We start from the raw sequence: 23,504 nt of genomic DNA on the forward strand, positions 1-23,504 counted from the left end.
TCTCACCAAACAGGCTCTTAACACCTGCAGGAGTTTTTCACTCTAGGAAGGTCATTTTCATAGGGGCAGGTAGTTCTGCCATTTTCAGTATATTAACACTGAAATACTCTTTTTATTCTACCATTTTCTTCTTGTGATTTGAGTTAATATTTCAGGGCCCACTCAGAGCTGAAAGGTTTGGAGTGGCACAGTAATAGGGGTGAGTAGGAGAGGGTAGGTGAAATGAGGACCAAGAAATTTACAGCTGGAGGAGGTAATGATGCTCATCATGGCTATTTGGCCTTAGTAAAACATTAGGGTGCCAAGCTATTGTGGTATTTTTGTTAGAATCCTCTTGTTCCTGGTTCTCTTCTTAAGAGCAAACTCACCATGAACAGAGTTGCTTTTCCAAAGATCATTCTTTCATGTACTGCAAGCAGTGCATTAAATTTTGCCTGGTTTGTTTTGTTTTCCCCACTTGGTGAAGCAGCCTACAGTCATGGAATAAAAGGGAAGAGGGAAAAAACACCAGAAGGTCAAAAGCATTATTCAAATTCCTGGAGCCATTTGTTGATTTTTCCAATTTCCTTTTGGAATGTTGCACTTCTCTTTCAAAGGTGTGTGTGCTCCTTCATCTTGCTCAAATTGGCTTGTCAAGTGGAATTAGAGGTTGCAGAGATTAAGGATTGGGAAAATGATCTTATATCTTCAGGGAGTATTAGAAATGTGGGTTAAAAAGACCATTAACACACAGCTGAATGGATGGGTAGCTGACGTCTACAGGGGAAAAGAAAATAAAAGGTATCAAAATTTTACTATAAGACACTAAAGTAAAAAGTGAAATATTGTGGAATATACTTCTGTGCCCTGCTGTTGGTTATGGGAGTGGGGAAGGACTATTTTCTGCTTTTATTCTCTAATTGAAAGACTGATTTCCAGAGCTGTTGAGCATCCACAGTTCCCATTGATGTACAGTTTTTAGGCACTTCCAGCTCTTCTGAAAAAAACGCTGTTTTACCTAATGGTGTAAACCAGGACTTGATTCCTTCTGGAAATGAAAGATCTTGTTAGAGTGGTCTGAGATATGTGCCAAGGATTCCTCTTCAGGTAGTCCTGGGTTAGGAAGCCGATGCTGCTTTCAAGGTTTTTTATTCAGATCCTGGCTGGTGTGTGTTTGCCTGTACACCAGTTCCCAAACAGGTGCTGCAGCTGGTGAATTGGAAAGTAGTTTTTGTTGTTGCCAAATACTTGAAATAGTATCAGGGTGTCAGGTAGTTAAAAAACAAACAGAAGTGATGGTCAGAATAGCGTTGGAGATCTCCATGGCTCTGGACTATCTGTGAAGTATAAAATGTGCTTAATTCTAGTCAGTAGTAACTGTGAGTGATTTCTGTCAAAACTCTGTGATCACCAAGGAAAATTGAGTTATTTTAGGAAGTCAGTGAGTTGATAAGCCTGGCATTCAAGCAGCTGGTGCTACTGAAGATGCTGATTTTTTAATTTTTTTAAATGAGATGAAAGAATAAAACTGATAAATTGTAGTGATTACAGAATTTGTGGCTCTATTTGTAGAAGCAAGCTGATTAAACCAGATGTCTGAGCCAGACTTGAAGCTGGGAAGTTACCTTTGCCTTACCAAATGTTTGAGTTTTTTGGACCATCTGTTGACACCTGACTTTTGGCATCCATTCACTTAGAAATAGTGGCACAGGCAGCAGAGTGAAACAGCCAGAGCTCCACAGTGCCCACCTGTTTGGTCGCAGAAGATAAAGATGTCTCTTCCTGATTTCTGCTGGTGATCTAAAGGAGACCATGCTGATGGTACATGGAGGATGGTACAACTGTGCCATGACCTGCCTGTGCCTGCACCAGTGAGGTGGGACTTGGGAGCACCCAGTGCTTGCCTCTGGGAGCTTTACAACCACGGGGATTTTTGATTCCTGTGAAGAAATGAATTACCTGGAGTTGATTCCTGATTAGCTTATGCTTTCTTTTTATCATCTTGTGCATGAATGCAGAGTGAATTTGATGTACTTCTACACCATCCCTTTTATCTTTATTACCATATATGTGGAAAGTGCGAGAGTAGATGTTTGCAGATCCTGACCTCTTGCCAGGTGAGATGCTGCCAGTGGTTTGATGCAGACTGGTGAGGAGTCATGTTGCCAAGCTACTTGTGTCTTCACAAGAGAGTGGTACAGCAGGAATACATGAATTATGTTTGTGTGCTGTCTGCACTAAGGACTTGCACAAATGGATGTTAGGAATAAACTGAAGAAATAGGAATAAAATGAAGAAACTGTGGTCTACAGACCACAGACAGACCACGTGGTGGTCTACAGACCATCATGTAGCTTCTTTGAATCTCTGTGTCTCTTTTGATGGATAATGCATTTAATTCCTAGGCCTGCAAGCATTTGAAAATGAGGAATAGCAGTCATTGCTTTTATACAGCCATGCACTCCCAGCTTTTCTGTGCAGGCGATCAGATGTTCCAAGCACAACATCTCGCTGGCTGCAATGGGCCATCCAGAGCTCACTGTCAGAGGGTGATTGATGCCTGTGGTAGGAAGGAAGTCTTTACTCCATGGAGCTGTTGGTTCTAAATGGTGGAGAGGTGACACTTGCCTCATTCTCAAAATAAACTGTTAGAGGAAGAAATTAAACCCATTTGATTGCTACCTTCCCATCAAACAGGCAACCACGTATAAACACTTTTGGAAACACTCAGAGGTAGAACAGAATGGAATTTGCTTGGGTTTGTTTGCCCAGCTGCTGTCTTCCCTGAGGTGCAACTTAGTCCAGCCAGAAGGAATGCTGTCCTCACGGCTCTGCTTTCCAATGCCTCGGCCCTTGGAGGTGCCAGGGGATGTGAACATCAGTCCTGTCACCACAGTCTAGACTTAATGGATCTGGCACCTCAGATGATGCTTTCTCAAGGGAAGAAGTAAGGAATTTACGGTGGGCTTATGCAGGTCCATAGTTAGAACAGATATGTTGAAGTCATCTGTGCACCTCCTGCACTTGTGCTTTGAGGGCTCTGACTTGTAGAAGACTTGTGATTTAGCAGTAGTCAGCAAATACTTATTTATGGTTCAGGAATATGTCTTCTACGTAATATGGAAGGACCTCTTTCAGTTGTGAAATCAAGGGTTTCTTCCTTTTCCCCCAAGTTTCCAAGGAAGCAATTTTTGAGATTTATTGCTGTGTTGATGATGTTTGACCTTGGAGTGATTCTTTGATATTGTGTTTGAGATACTGTGGAGAAGTAGTGTTCTTTACTTGGGAGAAGTAGTGTTCTTTAGGTCTTTGTAAGTCTATGAAAAGTAAGTTAAACCCCTCTTTTTTTATTGGTTTTTGGTTTGGTTTGTTGTTGGTGTTTTTTTTTTTTTTTACAGTATAATGAAGGTTTAATTGTAATGAGTTAAACATGAATTTGAAAAATCCTTCCTCCCATCAAGCTATTTACTATAAGAAATGCTATTTTGAGTTGAAGTCAGATTGTCTTTAACAGGAGGAATCATTCTAAGGTTAATTCAGAGGTGTTTGTTCATTCATTTTTTTCCCTCCCAGAGAGAAACCTCTCTGACAGAAAAGTTTTGTATTTCCAAAAGAAAGCACTTCCTTTAAGATGAAAGGAATTGTCTCTTTGTAAAAGGAATGAAGTGATCTGTAATTTCTAGTCCTAGCTTTTTTTATTCAAAGGAAAAAGGAAGAGAAACAAAATTGCCTGTTACTCTTTAAAAGCTTTTACCAGTGCTCTGGGTACCCGAAAGATGCTGATTCTGACACCTTTAACTCGGCTGTTTCAGGTGGGCTCATATGACCAAAGTAGTTAACCCATATATATGGTCCCAATATTTCTTTTATTTCTTTGCCTGGAAAATGTAACAGTCCACATACAGGTTGAGTCTGTTTTATTTAAAAGACACGTGAAAGGCATTTCCTATGGCTTGTGTTGAGTGGGAGATCCTGCTGCCTCTGTTTCTGCAGCCCTACGGTAACAGTCCCTGAGATTCTTGTGCCATTCTGTCCTGCTTACTTACTTATTTATAAATCTGTCAGTCCCTTCAGGGAAAAGGGGAATAGAAGGGGAATCCTTAGTAAATTTTGTTGGGAAAGGGGATAAAGGAGAATATGGTATCTCATGATTTGTGCTGTTAGCTTTTAGCTGTCTGCAGTTATCACCTGTGGTACACACAATCCTTTCAACACATCGTGGTTGTGTTTTGGTCCTGAGCTGCCCAGGCTGTTAGCCCTTGCTGGAAAGGCAGGGACAGATAGCTCTGTTGTGCCCTGGCAAGGCTGGGCTAGAAGAACGTGCAGCTCTCGGGTCAGGGCAAAGGCTGGTTTTGTCAGTATCTAATTGGTCAGTAGAAACTGTTTAGGGAAGTGAGAGGTAAGATCTGGCCGTGAACAGGGGAGCTTTGTCCTCCAGTATGAATTTGGAACTATGGGCAGCCAGTCATTTAGAAACTGCCTGAGCCAGAGGCTGCATCCAGACTGTCTTGCTAATGGCCACAGAGGAGTTTCAGATGCCCACCAACCACACCTATTTGTCCTGCCCTGCCTGGAGCCTCTCCCCAGCCTCTCCTCCCAGGCAGGACCCAGCCACAGGGCCAAGATGTCATACACGAAGTTCCTGGACAAGTTTTGGAGACATTTATATCTGGGCAGAGGAGAGAAGCCCGGACTGAGCTCTGAGATGACCACAGCAGCTTGACCTGCTGGCTCACAGGCAGGACCACGCGTAGCGCAAACCCAGCTGCAGCCTGGCCTTCGAGGACCAGCTCTTCACAAAAGCCTCTGCCTCAGTGGAATGCTTTAGAAAGGCCACTGCCAGTTACTTTTTGTTTCAGAAATCAGTGGCACCGTGGAGGGTTCTGCTGCTTTGTGAGGCTGGTTTGTGAAGTGCTGGTCTGCTGTCTCTGAGCCCTGCCCAAGGGACTGAGCTGGCAGCCCTCAATGGCATTAACCCAGAGTTGTGACTTGTTGTGCAGACAAAGAGGGCATGCAGTACCATTTTCTCCTTCAGCTGAGCTAATTCCCACATTTTCTTCTTTCCCATTTGATGTACAAGTTTTGTCTTTCTCTAGCATTCAGTTTCCTTTGCTTATCTAGAATGTTGCAGCCTTGAGTAACACCATGTCCTTCCTAGAGATGTTTAACTAGAGGTTGTTTTCCCAATTATTGATTTAATGAACAACAACTGGAGAAATATTTGATAACTGGTTTGTTTGAAAGCAAGTGCATATCTTGGTGGCAGAGAGCATTTTATGCATTAGCAGTGTGCTCCCTTTGGCCCAACATACCTTCTTGTGCCTCCGGGTCTTTGTTGCTAAATCCCTGGGGTAAGAGTGGTGGCACAAAATGGGTGCCATAATTAAGTCAGACAAGGTGGGAAGGGAGTGTCAAATGGCAGGAGAAAATGGAATATGTTTCCGGAACTGGGTGGGAGGGAAGTTGAAGTTGAGCTAAGGACTGATAATTTGCATTCAGAGTTGGGAAATAATTTTTTTTTTCTTTTTTTTTTGTCTGTTCAATTTCTATTGTAATTACAAGCCAAAATGAACATTACTGGGCACCTCTGCTCATCAGCTTTATGGATTGGCATCAGCTTCAGCTCCGAGAACAATATATTTTAGGTGCTCTTGCGACTGCATGTAGACACTAGTAACTGTGATTCCAAGACACTGAAAAAGTGGATAATAGAAGCACCACAGATAGCTGTGGTGCTGTTTAAAGCAGATACTGATAAAGAAGTATGGAGACATCAATTCTACTCCTCTCTCTGTCTCATCTTTCCTCTTTGGGACAGAGGAAACTAGTGAACTTTTTTGTGATCCTAGGGTTCGGCTCCTCTAAAGCAACATCAGAGCCTTCTGACTTGTGCCTGTGCATTTGGTACCCATAGAAAGTGTTCATTGTCTTTCCCATAGAATAGAAAGAATATATTTTAATAGTAAGGCTTCTGAATTTCAGCCACTGTTTAGACCAGTGGTAACTGGTGTTGCAGTCTGTAGCTTTGCAAAAGCAAGACAGCTTGTACTGCTTGGCCCGGCATCATTGATTGGGCTTCCTTTCTCTGCTCAAAAATCTTGTTCAGTGATCCTAAATTTAGCTCCCTCCAGCAGAGAAGTCAATTTGCTCTCCAAAGTTGAGAAATTGCCCACGACAATTGGAAAGTGCTGCAACCATTAAGTGATCCTGGTTGCATCTGTTTCTAAGCGTGACAAAGCTTCGTCATTGGGTGGCTGATGAGGAGCGCTATCGCGGGGCGTGAAAGCACAGATGTGTGCCTGAGTGATTGAGCAGGCCTAAAGCTACACTTCTGTTAGCCTGATGTTGTTCTTTGATATCATCAGAAGAAAGCAAGAGCTGTTTCCTCCTCTTGGAGTGGAGCTAAATCTGAAGCTCAACTCGCCCGGGGAGGTTGGGGTCTCTCCATGGCAGGATCAGTGGCTGTTGCTGATCGTGGCATCCCGAGACACTTGTGTTGGCCCCACAGATCACAGTTGTTTTGAATTGCATGTGGTAATTTGATTTCTCCTCAAAGAGTGAACTAACATTAAAGTGAGCAGAAGTAAAGGGCTTTTACTGAACTCAAGTGAAAAACATCAATTTTAGCGTACAGGGTGTCTCAGATTTCTGACTCTGTGTGAGTATGGAGACCTTGTGTGCAAAAGTATCATTTCAAGGTTAGATATTTCCTTGAAAGGGATAAAGTGACTGCATTAATGTGTCATTTGGGGCTAGTTTTCTTTACACAAAATGTGACTGATTGAACAGTTTTTTCTCTGCTATGAACATTTAGGATTGAACACAGCACTCTGTGTGTATGTGATATGCATTTGTGTATTTACATACAGTCACACTGCCGTAGACATGCTAATGTATACATTTACACTGTTCTATACTTACATATTACCATTATTGGTTATATCTTAAGTACTAGCTGTGCCATGCATATGGGAGAACTGACCTTGGAAAAGATACCAAGGGTAATAATAGACACTGTGGGTAGTGTTTGTGCACTTTCTGGGCATATTAAATGCACAAACAGTGCATAAATATCAAAGAACAATGTCTTGGAATAATTTCTTCTAAATACAAAACATATCAAATGTTAAACTAAGTTGCCTTTTTTATGACTCTCAGAAGGAAAGGGGAAAGTTAGTGGTGAATTAAGTGGATTTTTTTAGTTGATTCTTGTTTCATTTTGTATTATTGCAGAAACTGGAACACAAAGAAGTTTTGGTTGGCTTGTTGTTCCTGGTTTTCCCATTCATCCCAGCCAGCAACCTCTTCTTCAGGGTGGGATTTGTTGTGGCAGAGCGAGTCCTTTACATGCCAAGGTAACTATTGCAATTGAGTTTGTTTCTGATGAGACCACTATCTCATTTTCTAAAAGCAGGCATGATTGCTTCTTTGCTTTTAAATACTTCAAACATCACACTGCTAGTTAGTGCGTTCTCTGCCTTTTAGTTTTGGTGTGATAGCATGAGAGATTTTACAGTCAGCTGAGAGCAGATTGCTTGGCAGGAGCAAAGCTACCCAAAATCCCTTCACTTTCTTTTTTTCTTTTTTTTTTTTTTTAACCATGTTTTTTTTGGTGTACTTGTCACAGCTCAATACAGAGATGAGGTGGTGTGTCTTGAGTATTGTCCTCTAAGACTCTCTTTCTTGGTAGCATTATCAAATTAAATTGTTTAATATCTTTATTTAAAGGCAGAAGCTGAAAAGTTAACCTGTGATATTGTTACTGGGGTATTGTTCAGCTTTCCCACTACATAAGTTGGTCAGGACACTGTTGCTATCTTAAAAGGCTGCTGGCTACGGTTTTGTGGAATATGAGCATGAGCTCCTGCCTGTAAGCTATTGACTACACATCTAAGAGTGGAGGATTTGCAGCTGTTGAACAGGGTGAGGAAAATCTCACCATGTCTCTGTTCCTTGGCCTGTGCCCTGAAATTTCCATGAGCTTTCAGCCTCCAACAGTTCAGCAGTCTGGGTGCTTCCAGTTGCATTTACTCAGGGACAACTTTGAGGTGTTACTTCTGACATCTCCACAGTATCCAGACCAGAAGCTGCAGTGGCAGTCAGAGGCCATTGATCCAAGATGCATCAGGCCATTGTGAATTTCACAGAAACACACGCTGGTTGAGGTTGGAAAGGACCTCGGGATCTGGTACAAATCCCATGTGCAAGCAGAGCCAGTTGGCTGGGACCATGTACAAACAGCTTTGAGTATGTCCAAAAAGGGAGACTCCACAGGCTCTCTGAGCAACTTGTGCCATTGCAGTTTGTTCCTTCCATGAGCATAAATGGATTCTGCATCTTGGATGCTGCAAGTCAGAAAGCCAGGTTCTACCCTTGGATGCAGAGGGTCAACATCTGTTCTATCTAATGGGAACTGCCAGTTGTGGAGCTGTTGACAAAACACAATTCCCCCATTTCACTCTGGATTACTCTGTGACAACTGAAACCAAAGTTTTATTCCACAGAATTTTTAAATTGTATTCCTCAGAAATTGTGGATCCAAACATACTAAGAAAAATGCTTATAGATAGTCTTTTGCAAAACTGTATATATTCTGATTGTCATTTGTGTAAACACTACCACAAAAGGGCTGCTCACTGGTGTAAAACTCGGGCTGTGTAGGAGATATTACATATATTACAAGCTTCTTATGCAGTTAGGCTGTATCCCTGTGCCTCTATATGCTGACGTGCTTTTCAGGTCAAATCCTGCTGCCTTGTTCCCATCACTAGCCCTGCGTTTGTTTGCTGAGAGTATACCTGAAAGTAGAGTGAGTGAAAGTTGTCCCTCTGAGTTACTTTGCAAATGATACCCTCAAACTAATGGATCTTTGCATCATTTCAAATTAACTTGGAAAGCAGATTGCTTTAAATTCATGTAACAGAAAATGAGGAAACACATGAAAGCGCAAGGCTATTAAGGAAACAGTCAGCTGAGCACAGGGCTGTGTTGAGTGGTTGCATTTCTGAATCTCAAAAGAACAACTGCGGAAAATACTTCAGCCGTCAGCAGTTCCTTGTCCTCCTCCAGATGAGACTGCTGATATAATGAGAGGAGGGGCAATGAAGAAGAAAAAGGGATATGTTTGCACAGAGAAAATTAATCAGCATTAACATGTGTGCATATAGTTTGTATAATGCTTTTCATCTCCCCGAGGGCTTTGCAAATATATGACCTACAAAGTAGGTAATTGATAGTTGCTACTTTTTTTTTTTTTCCAGTTAGGAAAACTGAGGCAGGAGGATTAAATGATTACTCTGGAGTAAGTCTGTGTCAGAGGCCCTGGATCTCATACTTTGCTCAGATGACTCCTGTCCTGCTTTGCAATATTTAGTTTTTGCTCTTAGCCCAGGCTGGCAGGTACCTGGCATGAAAAGGGAAGGCAAACCCTGGCAGTGGATGGGAAAGGTGGGCAGTTTCCAGCCAAAGGATCTGGAGAGAGCTGAGCATCTCTTTCATCCTCCAGGTGCAAAATGGCATGAGGGGTGAGGGGGACTTCTGTGAACGTTCATGGCTATGGCAGCGCAAAAATAACGTGATTTTTTTTTCGTTTCATTTTTCCCCTTGGGAACATGGCAGTTTAGCAACGATGGCTCTGGGAAGCGCTTGTGTTCTTTATTTAGAACAGCCTTTAGCAGTTTGCTCATATTACATCTCGAAAGGGAGTTTTCCTATCCTTTGCCGTTCTTTCTCTAAAGCTCATCAAATCAGAGGTTGCCGTTCAGCTTTATTTACACAAAAGTCCTCAGTCAGATGGAGAGGACTCCGTGATTTATGCTTTTGGGCTTATGCTGGAAGGTGCTTTTCTATCTCTCTTTCAAGTAATAGCCATTTATTAATATTTATGGATGTGACTCTTGGGTATTATGGATGTGACAGTTGTCTATGTGTGTCACAGCCTTAAGTCCTAGTTCAGTGTTGCTCAGTAGTTACCTGGGGAAAATGTCAATCATTTTCTTTTCAATAAAAGTTAAGTAAGGACCCAAGAATTTATGTAAAAGATGTTGTAAATAGAAAGAAGCCTTTTACTTGGTGTGTAATTATATGGCTGGGTCTTGTCTTCTGGGGATTGATGGGTATTTGGAACAATTCCTCTTCTGTATGCTGCCCTGCCTCGGGGGATAGGCATATAAGCTGTGCCAACATGGTTCAATGTTTTCTTTAATTGGGTTTACTTAAACAGGAATATTTGGAGAAAATATTTCTTCTATTTATTTTTCATTTGAGGGTTACAAGCTCTTACTTGTTTAAATCAGGAATTTTTAATAATAGTATTACTTTAGCCTGAAAAAAATTAATTGGAAAACAGTTTGTTGTCTTTTAACTGTAAAATTTTGTTGTTGTTGTTTTCTTGCCCGTTAGAGGGAAAACCTTTTTTCAGGAGGGCAAGGGGTGTGAAATACTTGCCTTGGGAGCAGTGGACAGGATACAATTCTCTAGGCCAAAGTTTTTCAGAGAGGCTGGATCAGTGAAAGTCTTAAACTAGAGGTTTTCACCTCTTCAAAATGTCGATGTTCACTCCGCTCAGAATACCACAGGCAACCTAATTGTTTGAAAATCCAGAACAACTGTGCGTCCAGTTATTCTGAGTTGTGAGCAGCTTGTCTGTACTTACACAGCAGCACCAGCTCTTCCTCTGTGCATCCCTTCACCGTGCAGAAACAGGAGAGGCAATGCAAACTCTCGGGCTATCTGGGAGCTGCCTCCCTCCTGATGTACCAACAGAGCCGAGCTTGCTCTCACCTCGTGGGATCACACCTTGCCTACCACAGCAATTTCTATGTTTTCTTCATCTTTCAATGCTAGCCTGATAGCAGTGGCTCCTGGCTGAGCTGCTGTATCATAGCTGGACAACTTAAACTGTTTTCTCAACCCCAAATGAACCAACAAACCAACCAAAACATTGCTACAGGGGTTATTTCCAATTTGCTGAAAGCAATAGGCAATCCAGTGGTACCTGCACCATTTTTACGGCAGCTCGTTTGTGGTGGGTAATGCGGTGAGTGGGTTGCAGAGTGCACAGTTGCTCTCTCCTAGCACAGGCAATTATGGGTTGCTGTCACTTTTTTTACCAGCTCCTCACTATATCAAGAGTTGATGTTGCAACCCTAATTGTCAGTACTAGAAGATGAGATCACTGCTATATACAGGATGGCATTTGCTTCACCATCTATCTCAAAATCTGCAAGGAAACCAGTGTCCAGAAAAAAAGCACACTTGTATTTCTCAGGAACTTAACACATCATGTTAAAGCTTTCCCCACACCATAGCAAAGCAGGGACCATATGAATTTTTGCCTTTGCATAGAGCATGTTTTTAATTCTTTGTGCTAATGCATTTTTGCCAATTAGTGTAATTCTATACATTATTAACTTTCGTGACTGGAGATTAAAAAAAGAATCTGGTAGGCAGTGGAATTGTCTGTAACTTTTATGAACCCTGTAATTCCTGAGCAGAAGTCCCCATTGCTTACAAGGCAGACAGTTGAGGATGGGACTTACTGCTGCTTCTTTTTGCTGGGAGCATGTTCTGTTCTCCATATTATCTTCCTTTTCTTAAAGACCAGCTGTGCAATGGAGTGGTGATGTATTTTCAGTTTCCTTTGCCGCTCTTTCTGAGTGGCTTTCTCTTTGCCAATCTCTACTGTTACTTGAAGCTGCAAGTTCACCAGGAGCTGAATTTCTGCTTGCCTTTTAGAATTCCTTCAGTATTAGATCAGATCCTGTAAGGGATCATCTGATTTACAGAAGAAGCCTCTCTTTTCAATTGGAGTCAAATACTGACCCCAGCAGAGTCAGCAATGAAAGTCCCATTGGCTCCATGGAGCCTGTTTATCTTCTCCCTGATCTCAATTCAGCAACATAATTAAGCTTTTTGCCAGTTTTCAATTTAAGTCCACAATTCATTGGGGATTTGTATATGGAATGTAAGCTACACCTGTTCCATTTACTTAAAACAAACATGATTTCATCTCTGTTGCTGCTGTTCTTGCAAGGGCCACGGAGCAGCTGAAGTTCAAAAGAAGCAGACTGGATTATATTCCCTGTAATTCAGCTGTGGACCTGAGGGCACTGGGAGTGAAAGGGTGGGCATTATGTGATGGAGATGGGCCAGGCTCCAGCCACAGCTGAGTCCCTCTTTACTTTGAGGGGATGCCTGTCCCCCCCCCAGGGTGTCAGTTTGAGCAGCAGTGTGGAAAATGGCTCGTGGCTGGAGGCGAGGCGGTCAGGACTTCAGCTGAGACAAGTGATTCTGGTGCTGCTTCCCCATCTATGAAACAGGGGTAATAACTCCACTCTGCCCTTCAGAAGGGGGCAGAGAGAGTTCTCATTAATTAAGCAGCTACCTTGCAGATGCATATACAAACTTTGCTTCTAGTTTTGGAAGGCTTTCCTGATCCCTGTTGAACACTTCAAGGAGAAATCACGGCAGCCATCCCTTGTTAATGCAGGCAAGAAATGCTGAGATGCTAGTGCCATACATTTTGGCAAAAGGCAGTAAAGTTGTAGGAATAAAAACTGAACTTACTCTGCAAAGCTGAAAAAGATTAGCTCATGGCACATTTGGTCTAGACTGCGGTATTGCGTTATTTTAACTAAATTTAAAACATGCTTTTGAGAAATGTGTTGCCTTTTGGACAGGTACAGTCGATTCAGGGGAAGGCTAAATTTGTGTGGAGTTATGGACATTAGTGGCTATACTGGAAAGATTTCTGGTTTTGTTGTGATAGATTAAGTTAAAGGAAAACCTTCAAATTCATTTATTCTGCTATTGAAAATTATACAGATAGCTAAAGATATTGATTTTAAAAATAATAAATTAAGTTGATGTCGTCTTGTAGAAGTATTCTACTTGGTCATGCTGATTAAAAGAGGAGTTCTTATTTACAAGGGCCTTAAGAAGATGCCTTGTGAAATTAAATAGAAAATACTCTTACATGGAGTTTCTGGAGATTGGCAATGGAATTGAATGGGAAATTATGTCCCTACAACAGAATTCCAGAAGTTATTACAGAATTTGAAATGAAAACTGTAGCATATAGACCCTTCCCCACTAAAGCATATAAGATTAAGGGAAATGTCTTTGGAATTCCCATGGCATTGTATAGGATTTTACATTGATAAAATGTTTTCTTTCCATAATTCAAATAGTAATGAAAAACCTCAAAGGTTTCTGTATTACCTGTAAATATTTCAGATAGAAATCTGTTGGAAGTGAAACCTTGGACTCAAAGACTCTGATGAAGGGGGCTTGTTCATCACGTGACTTTTTGGAAGGAAAGGAAGGGAAATGTGTCCAAATGTTGAATAGCCATTCAAGGGTTAGCGGAATCATTAATTTCTAGTCCATATTTTCTCTCTAATAAGGAAAAGAAGAGTTCCTGTGTTTCCTCTAATTACATCACGTTCTGCCTAGAGGACCACATTGCCTGTGGAGGTAAATCATTTTGATGGCTTAGCCCATCATGTCTAAGTGTCTTTAATACAGGCCCGCATAGCTTTTAATTTAGAGCCAATGACAAAGTCTTAACACTAACTCATAAGGTACCTTTCCAAATTAGATGTATTCTGCCAGTGCTTATGATTCTCTATGTCTTTGTATTACAACCTGCAGACTATTCCAGGAAAAGCCTGCTTAATTGCAGTGAAAATTTGACATTCTATTCAGCAGACTCAGTAGTAAGTTAAGTACGCTGCCAGTTCCTTGGTGTCACACTGATACTTCTGAGCTGTAAGGCTGTTTTTTCTCCAATGGGATTTTTTTTTCTTTGCATGTTAAATATTATAGCTGGATGGTGTTCCTTAAGTTTTTAAAATCTCTAGTAACCAAGAAAAAGTTTATCAATTCCATTTTGTCATTACCAAGAGACAGACAATTTAAACAATGCTTTTCCTGTTGTCCCAAAACTCAGTACCAGTGAATGCTGCTAGTTGTCTGCATGTGACAGACACATCCTGCATCCTCTTTGCCTTTGGACATTTAGTCCAAAACGTGACTGTTAAAACAGGGTTTTCACTGGTCCTACTATCTGATTGAGAAAGTTTTGGTACAGCATTTTCCCATGAAAAATACGACATCTTAGCTAACCTAAAACTTTTTGCCAAGGTTTGCTGACTGTAATGAAACTTTAGATAAAAAGTTGGAAACAAAAAGACTTCTCCAAGCCAAGATGGAGTTTACAGTCAAAAGGAGATGAACAACAGAAATGGACAGTTGGGTAGAATGGCCCAGAATTGCCTCTTCACAGGGGGGACACACATGCTCATCTGAGAGTTGGGACATCAGGGTTCATCTGCCACACATCAGCATTTCTTCAGGACTGTTGGTGCTGATCTACACCCGGCTGGACCACTCCGTGGGGGCAGTTTAATCTAGACCTGATCTAGGCCCATGCTTGCACTCTTGTCCAATTAGCCAGCCTGTAACTTAGGCTAGCCTTGTACCAGCTGTGAGGGAAAGTCTTGATCCAGCAGTGAGCTTGGCAGTGCAAAGTAAACTTCTTAAAATCTCTGGAAAACATTTGCACCTGTGCATTGTGGTTATTTCAGATCAGCACACAGCTGGGGAATTTTGTGGACCCCAAGCTCAAAACTCTCCACATGCACCCACTTCACCCCCAGCTCTGGGTCTCTCCTGGCACAGTGTTTTGAACCTAGGTGATCCAATTTGCAGGGAGTGCACCAGCTTCTAAGTTTCTGGCTTTTGTGGGTGACTCAGGAAATGTTTTTGTTTGTTGAAAGGTTGGACTTTATGATCTTGGAGGTCTTTTCCAACTTTAATGATTCTATGATTTTATGACTCAAGTGCAAGCTAGCATGCACATACAAATACACTCTTTTTCCAGATGGAAACATTTTTTTATTCTTTTTTTTTTTAAGTGTAGATTTTATCTTGGCCTAAACAGCTCTAGCCTTGAAAAACTTGACATTTTTCATAAAACAGCATCTTTTCTACTCTGCCAGCACAGCTCATCACTGGAGCTGCATGCCTGAGAGTGCTTTTTGGGGCAGAAAGAACCACCCTGGCCATGCTTATTTTTGCCAGCTCTCCTTTCCACATCTGACTGCTGTGGTGAGGCAGGAGCAGCCCATAGGGCATGCCAAGCGTGCTTTTTGCAATCAATTACTCTCCATTAGAGAAGTGTGAGCAGAGTCGATGAGTTTAACAGGGATGCACTGCCTTTTCCCCTGCAGCCACAGCCCTGCCCGAGAGCTGCATTTCAGCTGACTTTGGCTCTTCCTCTCAGTGTTGTTTCCTCTGCTCAGGCTGCAGAGCTGGAATGGCTGGGACTCAGAACACGTAAAGCATGTTGTGCCAGGTAATATATGTGTGGGACTGGGGCTAGGAAGCTTGTGGGGAACTATAAAACTGAGAGAATCAAATGTGTGCGTTCAGCATTTGGACCTGGCAGCAGACAGAGTCTGTCTCAAGGCTGTGCTCCCTGTTCTCTGAAGGGCAGCAGCAGGGTATGCATTTAGTCATGAACACAAGGGTTAAACTTGCTTCAGAGAAGCTTCAAAGTGAGGGTTGTTTTTTATGGAGGGAAAGGGAATCATCTAAAATAAGTGCTGGAAATCAAGAAGGAGTTTTGCAGTCCAGAAAGAGCCTCCGGGGTGAAATGTCGAAGCCAAGTGCATTTTCTGGTCTCAGTATAATTTTGAGATAATCCCTTTTGTTGCATTAGCAGCCCCTGAACAGGGCAGTGTTTCTTCCATGCTTTGACAGGCTGCTTAGAGGCAACTCTTTTCCAAACTGATAGGTAGGCATGTATGCACCTGAATTCTTCTCTGGGCTGAGCTCTGGGATCTGCAGTAACTGCTTTGATGGGATAGTGGATTTACTCCAAGTTTACATGTGCGTAGTTGAGATTAAATCAGTTTTGAATAAAGCACAAATAACTACTTCACAAGTTTTGATATCCACAAAATTACCGTGAAGAAGTGTAAGGAAGGCATGTTTTTCTCCCACCTTTTTCAACTCCTGAGCTTACAGCCCTACCTGGGTGAGTTAGAAAAGGCTGGAGCTGCACCGCTGGTTTCCAGGCCCGTTCCCTCAGAACTGCAGCTCTCAGCCTGCTCTGCCCATGCAGTCCTCCACAGAGTGGAAACCTGCGCTGTGCAGAGTCGTAACTTGGAAAATACAGTAGAATGCCTGCCTAGAACATGGTTCTTCAGGAGCTTTCTGCAGCAGTAGGTCTCCAAGCAATTTCTGGAGGAGGTAAAATGGTTTCTGATGCAAGGCAGATTGCTGTAGCAGAACATCCTGATAGTCTTGGGCTTTAGCATTAGCAACACATGTCTTTAATTAGACGCCATCACCAAGAGCCAAATGCAGTGAGAACTGTTCCTGACTTTTACTAAAAAGTGAGAGAAACGTGATCTGTAGAGTGAAAGCAGAACTGTGTGTAAGCATAGTCAGTAACAGCCTTGCCTTGGGAAAGGAGCCATAATGGCCAAAGGAAAGGTTGAATTTGTAATCTAATTACCCAAGAAGTGTTTGCAAATATTAAGTATCTGCTGTTTTGGCTCTAGTTTTGATTGGGTGGTACATGTAGAGCCCCATGGAAAATGGGATCTCTGTGCCACCTAATTCCCATCTGCTTGTGCCTCCTATCACTTTGCTTCTTTGCAGGTGGAACAATATTAACCCGAAGAAATTACAGACAAAAATCTGTCATTGCACAGCTCCCTGTGTGCAGTCTGCCAAAAAACACACATCAGTGGCACAGAGGGTTTCCCTGCCTGGTGCATCCCTGCCCTCGCTGCAATTCAGGGCATGCCTAACATACCACTTTAGTACCTCAGGAGCCTGAAACATGAGGAAGCATGAAATCACTGGCCTGCTGGCCCATTTACACAGCTTTCCTGCTGCATCACTGAATTTCTAAAGTCACAAATTCTCCCATAATAAGTGTGCTCATTGTGAGTCCACAGAAAAAAGTATTATCATGTTAACCTGCTGGGCTGTTCCTCAGGTCCTGTGTTGCAGGACCCTGGGGACCAAGTTTGCATGGACTTTTCACGGTGGGGAACAGTTGCTGTAGCAGGTTGCTGCTTATCCCATGGAAGGTAAAAAAGAAAGGAAAAAAAAAGCTTAGCAGTTTTACAGTAATCCAGTGGAAAATGGACTTAAAAAAAGAATAGTGGGTTGGGGATTTTGCTTGTTTCCCATTGTTTAGGTTTTGCTACAAGGTATTTCAGAAAAGTGCTTGCATGACAATGCCAAGACAAAAGCCCTTCTGGAGAAATGGTTCCCTCCCTAGGAAATGCTAGAGTTAAGGAAAAAACCAAACAAACCCCAAACCCACAACCTTGCAGCCTCAATACATATGCAGATGGCTACCGAGATGTGTGGAATGTAGTACTTAAGGGTAAGTTTTTCAAGTGGCAAACAGGTCTTTGATGAAAGGTCCTTTTGAGACATTTTCATGTTTTCCCGTAAATGTGTGCAAGTAAAACTGGTTTCCTGGTGAGCCAATGGTAAGGTTTGAGATGGGGTTGACTCCCTATCACTCTGAGAGAAAAAAAAAGGTGAAGTATTTGAAATGTTCTTTGTGTTTGTGGGTGATGGCAGGGTCAAGGCAGAATTAACCACACAGGAAAGGTTACCTGGCAAGTTTCCTTCTTGAAATAATTGCAACCTCACCTGTATGGCCCTTTCCACCAGGGTACCACGGCTTGGGCTGCTGCTGGCTTGCTGAGGTTCAGAGCATCTTCTTCCAAAGGGCTTCTCTGAAGCCTGATGAGGTCGAGATCAAGAGAAGTGGGATGAACTTGCATCTGGGGGTTGAAGCGTGGTGGTGGTGGTGGTGGCTCTCCAGGGATTGTCAGGGCACAATTGTTTGATTGTTTGATTGTTGCTGCTGCAGCACCTCGGTCTTCACAAGCTCGGTGCTTCACTGGTTCAGAACTACATGGTCTCTGTACTAAACCTAGTTTCTGTACTGGGACTGCTGAGTCTACTGTGAAACAAGTGTGTTGTAAAGTATGAGGGATTACGTGGTTTTGGAACCAGGAAACAATAGTAATATAATTATGGGGTATTTTTTTGACAGATGCTATAATACATTGGTGTGGACATTTGTTTTGTTTAGAGCAGACCACGAGATCTGGAGGAGGAGTCTGGATCTGCCCTGATTTCATCATAGCTATTTGGCCTTAAGGTAGAAATGTAAAAAGAGATGCAAAGATTACTAAGGATAATGGCTTTGGGGATATTGCAGGGAATTGTTTTGCAAACTATTTGTGGCATGGAATCACAAATGCACATTCTTTCCTGGCAGCAAAGGACATGTGAGTGCTTTGTCTGCTTCTGGAAGTCCTTGGCCTGCAAAAGACCGCAGTCAGGAATGTAACATCTGCCCTCAGCCAGGGGATGGGCTTGAACTGACCGTGTCATTAAAAGAGGCATGCAAAAAGATGGCATCCACTTGACATCTGCACTGAAAGGTCCTAACACGGGTGTGTCCTCCCCACCCTTTCCTTGATGATCTTTGGTAGGAAATGGTCTGAAGTTTTAAGCCAAATTCACCAGGTTCTGAAAATAAAAATATTCACCTAGTTCATGCTGTCTGATACTTCCCCTTCTTTTCAGCTCCCATGCACTTTACAGTGCAGACACATTGACTGTAGGACAGTTAGACTCTAATTGTGGCACAATTCAGTCCTGACTCAGTCCTAACATTTCCAAAGTTATGTCTCTCATATTGAATTGTAAATCATGCTTCAACCTTACCCTTTAACCTTACAAGTGGCAGCTTTGTGGATTGATATGCTGGTACTTCATGAGCTAGGCAGCCATTTGGGAACCCATTCTCCTCTGTTAATGGACTTACTGCTGAACCCTATAGTCTTGTTGCAGTTGCTGAGCGTGGAGCCTGCTTTTGGGTTACTTACCTGTTTATCTGTTGGAGAGTCCTGTGCTCTGTTGAGCAAGATATCTTGGTTTCCGTGGCATACTCCCTGTGTTGTGGGTAAAGTCCTGGACTGCAGCTTCACTGCGTGTTTGCCAGTCCTCTGTCAGCAGAGCAAATCACTTTATTGCCATGTTTCGGGTTCCTGTTCTGTAAGAGGAAAATTGCAGCAGACCTCCCTTAGAAAGTGCCTTAGGAGGCCCTGATGGGAAGTGCTGTGTGGAGCTGGGCACTGCTGTGTACCTGCACTGTGGCACTGCCAGTGAAACTGGGATGGGAGCTGCCCTCTGAGCTGAACTCTTACTTCTGCCCGCCATCTCTCTGTTACTGTTGTGGCAATGCACTGCAGATGTTAGAGAACAACCCCTGGCAGCAGCACCTTTCCCGGTGGCTGTGTAAGGTGTAATGTGATGCTGGCTGTGCCTCAGACAAGCAGACTGAGTACTGCTGCTAAGGCAGAAATTCCCAACAGCTGGGACAGGATTTGACATAAATACCAAGACACTGACGTTTGCATTTTTTGTTTTCTGGGCGCGTTCACGATTCTGTAGAAAGGGCCTGTTCTTGAATATGTGAAGGTGTAGGCAAATTACTTTGAAAACGGCCCTGTGCTAAAGCAATTAAATAATATTTATGTCAGATAATTAATTCCAAGGGAAGGATAGAATTGCAGAAAGGCAAAATAACGGAGTGAAAACCTGTCTGCAGGCTTTTGAGGCATTTTTTTGTTGGAAAGGGGGGATTATTACAGAGATTAGCTTTTTAGAGGTTTTAAAGTAGGGTTCAATAGGTATAAAGGCTGGAATGTTTGGCACCAGCATCTCTGTTTGTAGCTCTAAATGCTTACAGTTAATGTAGGTGCAATAAACATACATGTGCAAAGGAGTTAATGGAACGAAACAGTGCAAGTGACACAGAAATGTGTTGCAGTGAAGTGCAAGCATACTTAAGTGAAGAAAATACATAGTTAACAACTTCTGAAAAATGGGAGAACTCAAAAAACAATGAAGGAGTTTTGAATGATTACCAGATCCAGTGTTGTCTCTGGATTTGCCCCCTATGCCTATACTTCTCTCAGTGTTCTATGAGGCACCTGTACTGAGGCAGCAACAACACTGGTGTGTCACAGTACATACTACAGAGGCACTTTTTTCCTCAGTGAAAGGAAGAATTCTGGTCCCTCTCCATCCTTAGGAAGACTAAGCAATAGCAATGAGCCCAGCTCTCCTAGAGGGCAGAAAAACTATGCTAAGAAGCAGGCCCACAGCTCCTCAAATATGGAACATTTTTCTCATTTCCACATCAGCTTTCACCATATCATGTGCTTCCTTGCAAGGTCACCTCTGATGGGGGAATTGTGTTCCTAGTTTTTCTTACCTCGTAGCAGTCTCACAGGGAAATTGCTCAGATGTTTAGGTACAGACTAGGAAAGCCTGTGGATCTCTGGCTGGAGTGTGGGTGGGTATAATTATCTCTCTGCCTCCTGCCTTCGCCTTCTTCTACTTCTTGAACTACTTCATTCAAGTGTAGGATTCAGCTGTGCTGGTTTAGGGAGGGGTGTTCTTTTGTCCCTATATATTGATCCTCCCCAAGTATTATTCCAGAGCCTTCTGGTCCCTTTTTTCATCAGTGGGAGCTCCGTGGACTAAGATAGGTTTTAAGACTAACACTAAATCAGGTGTTAAGTAACCTGAAGAGTTGTAGATAAGGTAATGAAATTCGTTGAGCAAAAGAAATTGAAATTCCTTTTTTAAAAAAAATACCAAGTAGAATTAGTGGCTTACTAAGCTCAACAACCGAAAGCACTGGATTTCCAACTCAGAGGGGCATCACTGGAATACTTAACCCTTGAATTAAGGTAAATAATTATGGAATTTACTTAAAATTATGCAGGAATAAGACTTCAGTCCAAATGTGGTTTGTAAAAATGCTGCTGTAGTTATTCCCAGAGAGCCACGAAAGGGGCTGGGGGGGCTGGAGAAGACCCCTGTGTTGGTTCATGGAAGGGCAGTAAGGAAGGGCATCTCAGCTGTTCTGGGCTGGGCACTAGAAAGGATGGGCTGGCCCTCATGTAGAAGGGCAAGGCCCAGATGGACTCCTGCCTTTCCATGTGGTCTCTGTCACCCGCTTCTGCTGCGGCGTTGACTGCAGCACTTTCTCCCCTGCCTCAGCTTCGCAATTTATAAACTGGAATTAAAAGCTGCCACCACTGGGATTGTTTAGAGACTTCCCTCTGTTAAAATACTTTTCATTTCCACGCTGCTCCAGTAGTGCTGAGTATTACTGTTATTACATGATGCTTTCTTAGCTCGCTGTTGAGAGAAGCAGCTGCCTTCTGCGGGCTGGTGTAAGCTGCCATTGTGCTGGGTGGTATTATGTACGCTACTGTACTTCTGGCATCCGGGTCTATCATTTAGATTAATTTGGAAATTGTGTAGTGACTTGAGGAAATCTGCTGTTGAATTGAAGTTTGTTAGCCCAGAAAATATCATTAGTCCAAACCCCCCTGTAACTGTGTATTATGAATGCGAAACTGAATGTTCTTGCATATAAAACAGACTCCTGAAATTTAAATTTTGGTACATTTTCCCTTTATTTTTTTTTTTCTTCCCAGTATGGGGTACTGCATCCTTTTTGTCCACGGTCTCAAAAAGCTGTCTACATGGTTAAATAAATGGAGAATTACTGTTCTGACCCTCTTTGCTTTACTGCTGCTGCTCTTCTCCTGGAAGACGGTGAAACAGAACGAAATCTGGCTGTCACGAGAATCCCTTTTCAGGTATGAGTGACCACGGGAAAATACTTATATTTTTGTTTGAAATAAGTTTGTTACATGGACTTTAGCACAAGTCCTGCTACTGATGCATCAATATAATCAATATTTTTATTATCAGAAGATAACACCTACTTTCTGGTTTTTGGTAATTGCACAAAAATAGGTGTCAGCACTTCATATGCTTATGCATAAACTTTGGTTCTGACAATCACGTTTTTGAGACATGCTGTTTTTAAATAATTTTGATTCTGTAGATTTAACAATAGTGCAAGACTTGCCTTTTTAAAGACAGCAAAAGTTTGTTGCAACCCTCCAGAATGCCATAGTAACGCTACTGAATATATTGAATTTTCTATAGCAATGTTCTAATGACAAAAATGAAATGCCATGAAGTGCTGAACTTAATGTACCATATTTCATTTTATTTGATTACTCTTTGCCAAACAGCTCTCTTTACAACCTCATTTATGTATTTTCTTGCACTGAAACAGACTGTTTCATTTTGTGTTTTGCTGGAAAATGTATTGCATTTGCCTCCAGCTGCTTTCAGCAGTTGTCTAATTGTGAAGTAATTGCAGAAACACAGGTGATCTGCACATGGGTTGCTTAGCTTTATTTTCTAACTTATTGGCCAGAGCAAAGTTTAATTTATGCAGCACTGAACGCATGAAATTTTTTTAATGTGTAACCTTTGGTCTTCAGGAAATACTACTGAAGTCATTGGAGCTCTGTAAGCGGGACTTTTTTTAAAAAAATCTGGAATAGAGGTTTCTTCCCTCTGCCATGATTCAGTGCCTGTCTCCCTGAGACACTGTTTGCTGTTCAAACAGCAGCCATGGTGACTGGCCTGGGCTCACGCAGCAATCCACGTGAGACGCACCTCCAGTCCAAACCTTCCGGCTAACAATGGCTGCTTGGAGGAAAGTAGGATGATTTCCAAGTTGGACAACCCTCTTCCTGAAAGGGAGGTGGGAATATGACGGTTCCATGTGCTGACTTGCAGGCGTCATATGGTATTCTGTGTTGCATAGAGTTGTGGTCACCCGTGTTTAGGAACAATGAGGTCAAACTGGAGCAGATGGCAGGAGGACATTTCCTCCTGCTAAGGAGCACTCTTGGGATGATATAGGGGGCCAGTGGCTCTGTCGTAGAAGACAAGGGTAAGATTTTGTCTGCTTAGTTGGGCACAAATGGATTTCTGTCCTTCCTACTTCCATTCAAAGCAGGGTGACCATCCACAGCCAGCTCAAATTCCAAAGCCATGCCAGCGCTTCAGTGCAGCACTGAGCTGGAGCTAACACACCTTGCCTCAAGGGAGGGATTTGGAGTAGCCCAGTGGCTTGGGTTGAGCTGGCTCACTCTTCAGCTCAGGTCTTTTGGGGACACTTGCAGGAGAGAGATCTGCCCTGGTCTTTTGAGAAGACAACGAAATTCTAGGTGTGTTCCTGCTGGGTCACCTCGTATTGTGGCTTGCCCCTGAGAGCAATCAGCAGCAGCTGCCGAGAAAAGCAATGTAAGAACAGGGCCAGCAACAATGATGCCTCTCTCCAGTTCTTTCCCAGCTTGCAGTAATCTGCAGTTTAAAGACTTCCTGAGTCAGGAGTTACTTGCTATTTTTGCTTTTAACAGGCACTGATGGACTTTTCTTCCATAATGTCTCTGACTGCTTTTTCAAATCTATTTTTAGTTTTGGCTTCTATAGCATCCTGTGCTCTGGGCTCTGTCGTTAAATTACACAGTGTACACACTAAGATTTCCCTTTTGTGTGCTGTGAGCCTTCCGCCTGATTATCTGGTT

General features: G+C 42.5%; 1 protein-coding gene across 2 annotated transcripts in view; it reads left to right on the top strand.

Moving 5' to 3' along the window:
- TMTC1 (transmembrane O-mannosyltransferase targeting cadherins 1) overlaps positions 1-23,504 on the top strand; it is a 143,607-nt gene that overhangs the window by 74,992 nt on the left and 45,111 nt on the right. For both annotated transcript variants that reach the window (XM_050325442.1, XM_050325443.1), the window contains exons 9-10: positions 7,213-7,334; positions 21,546-21,710. In XM_050325442.1, coding sequence (XP_050181399.1) covers positions 7,213-7,334; positions 21,546-21,710 — 287 coding nt within the window. The remainder of the gene's footprint in view (positions 1-7,212; positions 7,335-21,545; positions 21,711-23,504) is intronic.

Source organism: Myiozetetes cayanensis, unplaced genomic scaffold, assembly GCF_022539395.1.
Source record: "Myiozetetes cayanensis isolate MyiCay16 unplaced genomic scaffold, myiCay2020 scf3, whole genome shotgun sequence".
NCBI classification, from domain to species: Eukaryota; Metazoa; Chordata; class Aves; order Passeriformes; family Tyrannidae; genus Myiozetetes; species Myiozetetes cayanensis.